The sequence below is a fragment of the Lates calcarifer genome, unplaced genomic scaffold (genome assembly GCF_001640805.2).
Source record: "Lates calcarifer isolate ASB-BC8 unplaced genomic scaffold, TLL_Latcal_v3 _unitig_5132_quiver_1878, whole genome shotgun sequence".
Taxonomy (NCBI): Eukaryota; Metazoa; Chordata; class Actinopteri; family Centropomidae; genus Lates; species Lates calcarifer.
The window spans coordinates 1-10,951 of NW_026117314.1; the positions used below are offsets into that span (position 1 = coordinate 1).

At 43.2% G+C, this 10,951-nt stretch overlaps 1 protein-coding gene across 3 annotated transcripts; it reads left to right on the plus strand.

The window, feature by feature from the left end:
• The first annotated feature begins 5,042 nt into the window (after window positions 1-5,042).
• Window positions 5,043-10,416, plus strand: LOC108873825 (small glutamine-rich tetratricopeptide repeat-containing protein alpha). 3 transcript variants are annotated; one of them, XM_018662138.2, is made up of 12 exons: window positions 5,043-5,181; window positions 6,327-6,473; window positions 6,921-7,024; window positions 7,148-7,238; window positions 7,321-7,420; window positions 8,128-8,232; window positions 8,307-8,442; window positions 8,531-8,593; window positions 8,997-9,034; window positions 9,126-9,278; window positions 9,413-9,532; window positions 9,805-10,416. In XM_018662138.2, the coding sequence occupies exons 2-11, from the start codon at window positions 6,374-6,376 to the stop codon at window positions 9,519-9,521; spliced, it is 999 nt and encodes a 332-aa protein (XP_018517654.1). In that variant the 5' UTR covers window positions 5,043-5,181; window positions 6,327-6,373; the 3' UTR covers window positions 9,522-9,532; window positions 9,805-10,416. The 3 variants fall into 3 exon arrangements, with proteins under 3 accessions (XP_018517654.1, XP_050924595.1, XP_018517655.1); XM_051068638.1 differs by lacking the exon at window positions 5,043-5,181 and adding an exon at window positions 5,598-5,737; XM_018662139.2 differs by lacking the exon at window positions 5,043-5,181 and adding an exon at window positions 5,606-5,772.
• Window positions 10,417-10,951: the final 535 nt, after the last annotated feature.

Genomic DNA, 10,951 nt, shown 5'->3' on the forward strand with positions numbered 1-10,951 from the left:
TCTATCCAAAAGGTCAAACAGCAGTCACTGTGGTAACAAACACTTCTGGGCTAATGGTTAATGCTAAAACATGATGGAACAAGTAGAGAAAAGTCATCAAATGAGTGAAGTGACTCAGTAATGTCATTTACCAACATTATCTATTTAAAGTTTGCTGACATTAACATTAGCCTCCATCAACTACTGGTCACACCAGACCAAGAGTGAAGATGAGCTTTATTGCTTCTTCAACTTTTCATTTGAAACAGTGAAGTTGTTGAAGTTTAATGGTAATAGTTGAAAGTCTTTCCATATATGATGTTAAATGAGACAGAAACTCTCAGGTGTTTTCTCTCTTGTTGCTGTAGAGGAGAATTCAGTCTTCTTATACACACCAAAGGTCAATGTCCTGTTCTTCTGATGACATGATGTGAAAACCATGCAGCAAACAGAGATTCTATTGAATTGTTCTCTGAGCTGAACTCATCAGAAATGTTCTGGAGTCAGTTTAAAAACAGTGGACAATCTACATGTTTTTCTAAACAAGATGGCTTCATTCTGACTCTGGGATCAAATCACATGATGGAAACATAAAGGTGACGTCATTTTCCCTCCCTTCATCTGCAAAACAAAGATTCCCATTAAAAGCCTGCAGGTCTGAGAGAGAGTGATGAGAGTTATTGTTTCATGTCAAACACAATAAGATGAGATGAGCTGAACCACAGATGTGAAGAGCAGATGTTGATCATGTTGTGTTGTCATATACACTGAGTGTGTTTTCATTTCAAACTGTCTGATTTTATTCTGATTTTATATTTTCTCTAATCACAGACTTGTTGACTGTCGACTCTCAGAGATTCACTGTGAAGTCGTGGCCTCAGCTCTGAAGTCCAACCCCTCCCATCTGACAGAACTGGACCTGAGTAGAAACAACCTGGATGATTCAGCAGTGAAGATACTGTCCTCTGGACTGGAGAGTCCAAACTGTAGACTGCAGACTCTGAGGTCAGTTCACTGACTGGAGCTGTTTTTTCTCTATATTCAGTTCAAATCTTTAAAGTTTGAGTTGTTCATTGGTTGGTACATTTTAGTGATTTCTGTGTGAGGATTTAAAAATGAGCTGGTGAAGAGAAAAGACTCTCTGTTGTAATTAGTAGAAAAAGAAGAAGGTGAGACCAGTCACAGTGTTTGTGATTTAGAGCAGTAGAGAAGGTACAAGTTTGTTGAAATAAGAAAGTTGATGAAAATCAGATCTGCTCATTTGAACCTGACAAAAGCTGCATCTGTCTTCATCAAACAAATACTGCACCAAGGGCTGGGTGATAAAACGATAACTTTTCCTCCATAGACACATAAGACATGTGATATAGCATCAACAGAACTCATTCCACCTATGTTCTGACAGACAATATGAGAAGCCAATGATAGTGAGAATAGTGCTGTGCCAAACCAGTCATGGCTGGAACCGAGTTAGAGACACATCAGGTTAGGTTGATGCACAGAGTGCAGGAGTAACACAGGTGCTAATGTTGTGGATACTGCAGCTGTGTGCAGCAGTCATTAGTTCAGTTATCTCAGTTGATTTGAACTCATCATATCATCGGTAGTTTCCTCTTTAACTGTGTGTGTTCTCACAACTAGCATACAGCTCTCAGCAGGTAGGACTCACCTGACACCAGAGCAGAGAGAGTTGGAGCGAGTCTCACTGTCTGCATCGCTCTGTGCTCTGTTTTCATCAAGTATTGAACTCCACAGTTAGTTTGGTGATTTGGTCATTTGAAGATATGGTTGTAAAGCCTGTGGCTCTGTTGCTCCTGTAGCTCTTATATATCTTATATATTTATATGGTGATACATATCGATATCGACCGATATGAAACATATCATGATATGATTTTTTCCCACATCACCCAGACCTAACTGCACCAAGCTAAAGTCACAGAGATGATGATGATGAAGGACACCAACCTTAGACTGGAGATGTGTGTGCGCGCACTAAATAATTTGAATCAAATATTTTTATTGGTTAAAAAATAACAAACAGACTTTTAGTCCAACGTGTCTGATCTGATATTGATCCTCTAGTTAGAGACTTGACTGAGGTCAGCAGCATGTTATGAATCTGTGTTGACATGAACAGGTGTATGAATGTTGTGATGACATTTGGATGATGTCTGTAGAAGGCTGACATTATGATGATCCACAATAACAGAAGGACAAAGTCACTCTACTCATTTTAGAGAAAAGATCATTGATTAGGACAGATCTGATTATCAATGATTTGATCTTCATCTTTTATTCTTTATTCAGGTTGATTGACTGCTGGTTGTCAGAGATCAGCTGTTCTTCTCTGGTCTCAGCTCTGAAGTCCAACCCCTCCCATCTGAGACATCTGGACCTGTGGGGAAACTACCTGCAGGATTCAGGAGTGAAGGAGCTGTGTGGTTTTCTGCAGAGTCCAGACTGTAGACTGGAGACTCTGATGTCAGTTCACTGTCTGTTACTGTTGGAGATCTTCTATCTTTAATCCACAACTGAACCTCATTTATCTTCACACAGAACTTGAATCCATTGATTTAGAATGAATGACATGTTAAATAGTGGTTGTTCCATATTGTCAGTTGTTCTGATCTCACACTGAGAATTATTCCTTCAGGTTCAGTTCATTTCAGTCAGTTGTCATGAATAATGTCTGTTCACTTCAATCAAACCTTCACAACTCACACACTGGTATTTCTCCCAGTCAGAGGACTAATGTTTTCTAAATACACTGTAGAAAATGTTCAGTGGTCGTTGGTCAAAGACAATTTTTATCACAACAACAGACAGAAGATCCTCACAGCTGATATTTGGACATTAGATTTTTCAGTTGATTTCAGTGACCTGTCAGGATGAATGTCTGTTTGATCAAATTGTGTGTGTGTGTTTTGATCTTTAACACAAGTGTGAAAATTGTTGTATTTTTTCATCCAGTTGAATTTACTTGTTAAATGTGTGAAGGAGGAAAAGTTTAAAGGAGCTCACTGTTGGTTTATTATTATTATTATTATTATTATTATTATTATTATACAAAGATCATTGATTAGTACAGATCTGATTATAAATGATTTGATCTTCATCTTTTATTCTTTATTCAGATTGATTGACTGCAGTTTATCAGAGATCAGCTGTTCTTCTCTGGTCTCAGCTCTGAAGTCCAACCCCTCCCATCTGAGACGTCTGGACCTGAGAGACAACAGGCTGCAGGATTCAGACCTGAAGGAGCTGTATGATCTTGTGCAGAGTCCATACTATAGACTGGATGATCTGGGGTCAGTATTTGGAGTCAGTCCATGCTGCTTCCATCAGTATTGTCCTAAACACAGTTAGTATCAGAGCAAAGATCCAGTGTTTCCTGTAAAGCTGGGACCTTCTCAGTGGCTGCTTTCCTCAGTGAAGCTGTGAGAGGAGAATGGTGACAGGCTTCAGGATTGGACAGAAAGACAGAGAGACAGAGAACAGTCAGCCAATCAGATCAGCCAGAAGCTGATGAAGAGTCTCTGTAAACACTGATTGACCTCCTCTCTGCTCTGTCTCTCTCTCTCTGCAGCTGGTGGTGAGGATGAGCTGTGTCCTGATGATCCAGATGTTGAAGCAGCAGCAGCAGCAGCTTGTGTGTAGAGAGGCTCTGACTGGACCATGTTCTGTTATTCTGTTAAAGATTCGTTACAAGGAGACTTCATTCGTTTTTATCATCTACTCACTTTTATCATCTGATCATTTTCTTGATGACATGTACATTGTTTTTAAGAAACGTCTTCATTCATCATTTAATCCTTTTCTTTCAGTTTGAATCATTTGATGCTTATTTCAGGTGCTTCACTGAACATTTAATCATCTTCCTTTTGTTACTTATGATAGAATATAGTTTTGTTTTGCCTCATCTTTTATTATAGACCAGTGTTAATGATAGAGTCAGTAGATTTGTAGTGCAGGAAGTTCATCTTTTATTTTTATGTGGAGGTTGGGAGCCAGTGTTTAACATTTGAGCCATAGAAATAGTCAATGATGGACACACAGTACTGTTAGCTTTGGATCAGCATTTTACATTTGTGCTTCTGAGTACAGTTAGAGAAAGATAGATGTGATACTGTTAGCTCTGACACATTTTTTCATGTTAGTTTGGTGGAGGTCTGATCCCTCTTCTCACCATCTGCAGTCGTCTGTCTTATTTCCTGTCTGCTGGTGTGATTTTGCAGGATGCTAAAATTATTATTATTTTTTAATTGAACTGGTTTGGATCGGTGCTGCAGGTGCACAGGTACCTGTACCCATGAAAAAAGAAGCAAGGCTGAACTGGGAACAGTATCAAAGATGAGGTTTCCTGTCTTACAGGGGAGAGATTCAGTGGACTTTGTCAGCTCTCAGGTTCTGGGCTCTGGAGCAGGACTCCAAATTTTTTTGCTCACCAGACAAGGGTTAAAGCTGTAAGCTCTTATTTTATTTTGTCATTGGAAAAGATTTGGTTTATTAATTCTAGCCTGCTTTATTCATGTGTCAACATATATTTGTCAATAAAAAATAATAAAAAGACAAAGCCCTGGTGTTGAGGATTTAATTTTAATTTGATTTTCTCTGAGAAGGAATTAATCAACCCACCAAGGGTTTTCTGAAAGAAGGATTCCCTCCGTCCCTGAGAGGTCAGCTCCAGTTCATCCACACTACAACAACACCACTGACAACCTAAGCACTCACACCACATGCTCTGGGTAGAGAATCCTCAGTGTAACTGTTTTGTTTACAATGACTGATCTGCTCTGTTGGTTTGTAAAATATCATAAAGAACAACAGAGGAAGAGCCACAGAGTCCTTTAGTGAAGGAACTCCCAGTGTCTCCTCCGCTGAAGGAGATACACTGAGGTAGGAAGCTTGTAGTGTTTCAAATGCAAGCAAATGTTTCCTCAAATGAGTTCTTTTTGTAAATTGATGTGTATTTCAAATTGAAATGTTTCAGTAAATTGTAATGTGAAATAAAGTTTAGGGGAAAAAAGATATACTGAGATACTTCCAGGTCACAGTTTGGAACCTTCTCAAATTAGAGGGACAGCGGCGCCTTTGCGTGACATCATAATTCTGCGACAAGCCGACGGCTACGAACCCTCGAAGCAGCGGAGCTAACGTCAACTCTTCGTTACCGGGACAGTCCACACCGAAAAGGCAGCTGGTAAGACAAACGCGCTACCGTGTTATCGTGTTAGATCAGGCCGCCTGATGGTGTCTGGTGAACGGCAGATTCATAGCAGTCAGCGGAATGTGATAAGCTAGCTAGCTAACCGTTAGCATCGTGCCGCTGTGGCTTGGAGAACACGTCACGCCAATCTCCTTTCAAAACTCTAGGAATAGAACTCGGTTTTGGTTCTGTGTAGAACCCTGTGTGTGTTTGTACAAAGTTCAGGACGTGTAATAAACTGTCAAGAACCACTCTTTAATTCGGCATAAGTTCCATAATCAAATTAACGTAGATATTTATACAATTGCAGCTTTTAGCAACGGGTTCCCCCTCGGTTGAACAGTCACTTCCATAGTGATGGAAGGTGGTGACAGGCTAAAATAAGAAACCAGTGGTCTGAGTCACATTCTGTGGTTCCCACCCGATGAGTCAACTATCTTCTCTACAGGAGACCAGCGTGTCGCCTTTTCTGATAAATCTCTTGTAACTTTCACTTCCTGCTGCTGATTACGAGCCGGCGTTAAACTGACAGAATTTTGACTGGAGTTTGGTAAAACTTGACTTCCCAAGTTACGGCAGACAGACGTAAGAGGAGCGTGCCCTGTGTGTTTGCTATTTTGTCGGCGTGCTAGCAGGCTAAGCTAAGACGAACCTGCTGTTTACAGTGAATGAGTTAAGGTTCAAAGTGACATTTTCACTGTGAGCAACGGTGCTTTACACAGACTGATTAAAGTTAAATATCCGCTTATTTTCAGCTGTGAGCGGCAGCTCGCTTCACTAGGATTCATGTACAAAGATAGCTAGTGTTAGCTGTTAGCTGTTAGCCTCTCTGAGCCTCAGCTGCCGGAATATTCTCCAGGCTAATGCTAACGGGAGCTACATAACCAGATAGCTTACTTATATGTGCCTTTATTTTCACCCACTGGTCTTTACACTGTACATAAATACATAATGGTCACATGTGTTCATTATGGTTTTATTGTCACAGTGTGCGCGCTCATTAAATTCATTTAAAACACAAACTTACTGGGAGAATAAGCTGATTCAGACTCTGACATGAGGAATAATGTATGTGACATTTATCATGGCGTCAACATAAATAACGTACAGTCCTTTGTTGTTGTTGTTGTTGTTTGCAGGGTCTCCCTCCCTCAGTGAACACAGAGAGGTCTGAGCCTCCGTCACCATGACAGACAACAAGCGTCTCGCCTTCTCCATCATCCAGTTCCTCCACGATCAGCTCCAGTCAGGGAATCTGTCCTCAGGGGCCCAGGAGAGTCTGGAGGGTGAGTCCTCATCCAACACAGACCCAGACCTGCTGCTCTGCTGGTTCTCTGGGTTCTGTCACAGGTTCTGTTCTGCTCCTGCTCCTGGAGCTGAGTTTGGGCTCTGATTATCTCTTATCACCTCGTCAGTCGACCCAGGGTTTCCTGAGCGCGCTCATTGAAGAGGCTGATGGTTGATTCACAGTTGGAGTGAACATGTGATGATATGTGATGTGATCTGTAGAGGAGAGAGTTCATGTCTGAAATGTTGATTTAACACAGCGTGAACGTGACGCAGTCGTTCTGTCACTTGTTAACGATGTGAATCTGAAACCTGAGTGTTGGGGCGTAATGCTCCTGCAGTGAGATCAGCAGGGAGGATTGTGGGTAAACATCAGCCTCAGAATGACTCTTTATTAACTGAGGAATCAGTTACAGGTTGTAATCCATTACCTTCCTCACCTGCAGTTGCTGTTCAGTGTTTGGAGACGGCGTTTGAAGTGTCGACCGACGACCAGAGCCTCGCCGTCCCCATGACGTTACCGGAGATCTTCGCCTCGGCCACAGTGAAGGTAGAGAAACGTCCTCCTGTTTACTGACGCAGTGATGGCGTCATGTTGCTGCTCGCTGTCCCGGCTGTGACTCTGACTCACTGTGTGTGTGTGTGTGTGTGTGTGTGTGTCTGTCTGCGGCAGCATCCAGCTCAGTCGCAGGTCAACAACAACTCCACCCCGAACTCCATCAGTGAGGAGCAGAGAGCCGAGGCGGAGCGGCTGAAGACTGACGGTGAGACGAGGACGATCACCGATCACAGGCTCCAGCAGCTGATCTCTGCTCAGCTTTACTCTCCTGTGTTTTGTGGCTGCAGGTAACGACCAGATGAAGGTGGAGAACTTCGGAGCTGCTGTCGAGTTTTACTCAAAGGCCATCGCCCTCAACCCTCAGAACGCCGTCTACTACTGCAACAGGTCAGAGAGGTGACGGCTGTCTGTCTGACATGTCCATCAGTCCTCAGCAGGATGAATCTTCAGTTCATCATTATTACTCTGAAGGTGTCTCTGACATCTGTGGCCTCATGAAGGCAGCGAGTCAGAGACACAAACACAGTGATCAGTCAGATCAGACAGTAATAACATCTGTTAATAAGACAAATCAAAGCAAGAAGACAGAGAAGAAAAACTAGTTCCATCTGTTTTCTCTCAGTATCGGCTCCATCGAGAAAAAAATCTAAACCTTCCACCAAATGCTAAACCAAAGCTAATAGAGCTCAGCTACTCTGAAATAAAACTGATATTAAAACTCTACAGCACATGATGAAATATTCAAACTGAACTTTAAACAGCTGGACGTCTGCTACTCTCCCTACTACACACACACAAACACACATGTTCAGACCGTGAAACATCAAATCCAAACCATCCAGATCCAGATCCAGATCCAGTCTCAGTCAGACTGTAAAACATCCTGCTGGATTTAACCCTCCCACACAGATGACCTGCTGATATCAGGTGGAACTGAGGTGTTGAACTGTGTTTTCATTTCATCTCTGTCAGATAAAGTCTTTTCTGTTTTCTGTCTGAACTGGATCTGTACAGTTTTTCTCTGTGACGCTGCAGAAACAAAGTGAAGTGGTAGAAAGGCCTCTGTCTGTTAAGCTTGTGTTTGTGCTGTGCAGGGCTGCAGCCTACAGTAAACTGGGGAACTACGCCGGAGCGGTGCAGGACTGCGAACAGGCCATCAGCATCGACCCCAACTACAGCAAAGCCTACGGCAGGATGGGGTAAGAGCACGGCAGCAGGAGGGGGCAGGGTTAGGCTCAGGCTGGACCCTGACGGTTTCCTCTTCCTGTTTCAGTTTGGCTCTGGCCAGCCTCAACAAACACACAGAAGCAGCCAGTTACTATAAGAAAGCTCTGGAGCTCGACCCCGACAACGACACGTACAAAACCAACCTGAAGATCGCAGAGGAGAAGATGGAGACCTCCAGTCCGGTACGAAGACACCGAGTTAACCTGAGCAGAGACTCTGTGATGGGCCGCTGTTCATGTCTGTGTCTCTCTCTCTCTCTCTCTCTCTCAGACGGCGGGGATGGGCGGGGTGGACCTGGCCGGTCTGCTCAGTAACCCCGGCTTCATGAACATGGTGAGACCTCAGACTCTGTTTGTTTGACCACAATCAAACCAAAGTGAGGGAACAGATTCCTACAGAGACTGAGCTCTTTATCTCTACCAGACTCCATAGAGAAAACAGGGATTTAACCAGGAGCTGCTGGAATACCACTGCCTCCATCTGTTAGTGTGTCTGTGTTACTGTGAGACTTTCAGTGGTGGAAGAAGTAATCAGATAATTTACTGAAGTAAAAGTACCACACAGTAACACAGACACACTAACAGATGGAGGCAGTGGTATTCCAGCAGCTCCTGGTTAAATCCCTGTTTTTCTCAATGGAGTCTGGTGCTGATATGTAGAGATGTTTCTGGTGAAACTAAAAGGATCCATAATGTTTTGTTCTCTGGTTGTTGATCTGAATACTTTGTCTCTGCAGGCGTCGTCTCTGATGAACAACCCTCAGGTTCAGCAGCTGTGAGTCGCGTTCACTTCCTCGTTCACTCGTCGTTTCTTCTTCCTCTCGTGTTTGTTGAAGCTGACGTCCTGTCTGCTCGTTCTCTTCCAGGATGTCGGGGATGATGTCTGGGGCGTACGGTGGGATGGGAGGTGGAGTAGGAGGAGGTGTGGCCCCTGGAGCCGGAGCCGGAGCCGGAGCCGGAGCTGGAGCTGCAGCTCCTGGAGCAGCCGGAGCCGGAGATTTATCAGGACTGATCCAGGCGTACGTACAGACGGGTGTGAAGTGAAACGCTGATCATAAGAGGCGTTTCCTCAGCAGGCAGGCGGAGCAGGGTGGGTGGTTGGATGGTGGGTGTTCACAGGTGTTCACAGGTGTTTGTGCTGTTTGTGTTGCAGAGGTCAACAGTTTGCTCAGCAGATGCAGCAGCAGAACCCAGAACTCATCGAACAGCTGAGGAGTCAAATCCGCAACCGAACGCCCAGCAGCAACGAGGAGCAGCCGTGACATCAGAGACCGTGAGTACTCTGATTACTGTCTAACTCAACTACTCACTTCAACCAGGTCCTGACTGTCTCCACTTCCTGTAACCGTCATTTCAAATGAAAAGCCCTCTGCAGACTCATGTAATCTGTAGCTGCCTCCTGTCCTCCTGACACTGTAACTCACCATAACATGACTCAGTCAGTCTCCTATGATCCAGAGCAGAAGCAGAGATGAACCTGTAGATCTGTTCGTCTTTCCTCTGTGACGTGACGTTTCTTTTCTCTTTACTTCCTCTGTGTTTCAGGTTCGGCAGGTTTACGTGTGGAGGAGACGTAACGACCGTCTGTTCCTTTTTTTCTTTCTGATTTGGATCATTATAACTCGAAGGACTAAAAGGAAGTTTTTGTTTTTTCCATCACTGAGTAATTCCTGCATGAGAGAGAGAGCGAGGCGTCCCGTTTGGTTCAGGAGCCACTTCACCAAAAAAACAAACAAAAACCACCACCACCCACTTCCTGCGGCTCTGTGTGGTTTTTAGGAAGAACATTTTGACGTAACACTTTGATATCCAACACTGATTAATTCTAATAAATCGAGCTCTGACAGCAACATGGGCCCAGGTGTTAAACAGCTGTAGAGAGGCAGGTCAGCAGAGATTAAACCTGACGCTTGAAATGTCTTTTTTTTCCTCTAAAAACTACACAGTGTAACTTTGAATGCAATTTTTGGTCCAGTACCTTGTTTATGGTGAGTGTGTGAGAGTGTGAGTGAATGAGTGAGTGAGTGAATATCAGGGCTGATTTAGTGTAAATGAACTAATCCTGTGTGGCAGGTGAAACTCCTCGGTCACATGGAGCTGAGAGGAGCAGCTGTTTCAACACAGTTTGGAAATTAAAAAGAGCATCTCAACATTTTACCTCCTCCTGTCTGACGAGTTTTCACTCCTGAGGTTTGTTTCCCTGCACGACGTGTTCACGCATACGGAGGGAAATTCACACGTTAGTCCCACGTTAAAAACACAGACCTTATTTCAGACATTTCACCAGAAACACACTGACTTTGGGACGAGGGAACAGGAAGTGCTAACATGCTAACTGACTTCCTGGTTTTAGCATCAGTCCTGGGGGTAAATAAAGTGGTAAAGTATTTATCAGCTGAATGTATTTAGAAATATCACAACTAAAAGCAAAAGTAGGCATCAGGATGTGTAAACATACAGGGAATTTAAATAAACTGAAATAATAACTCTAAAAAATATTTTATAAACCTGTTGCTTTTTAAAAAACATTTTATAGTTAAAGGACAAAGAAATTAGACAATGAATTAAACTGAACCTGAAAACTTCTGTCAATGAATAAAGAATTCTTTAAAACAGTGACTAACAGTCTTTAAATCAGACCAAAATTACACTTTGAAGGTAGAAATACACATGTTTCATCAGCACAAACAAA

Excerpts from the sequence above, each read along its gene's own strand:
- LOC108873825 (XM_018662138.2), top strand. The coding sequence starts at position 6,374 with ATGACAGACAACAAGCGTCTCGCCTTCTCCATCATCCAGTTCCTCCAC. Across the intron at positions 7,239-7,320 it reads GGAGCGGCTGAAGACTGACG|GTAACGACCAGATGAAGGTG; the intron begins GTGAGACGAGGA and ends TTGTGGCTGCAG. Across the intron at positions 8,233-8,306 it reads AAAGCCTACGGCAGGATGGG|TTTGGCTCTGGCCAGCCTCA; the intron begins GTAAGAGCACGG and ends TTCCTGTTTCAG.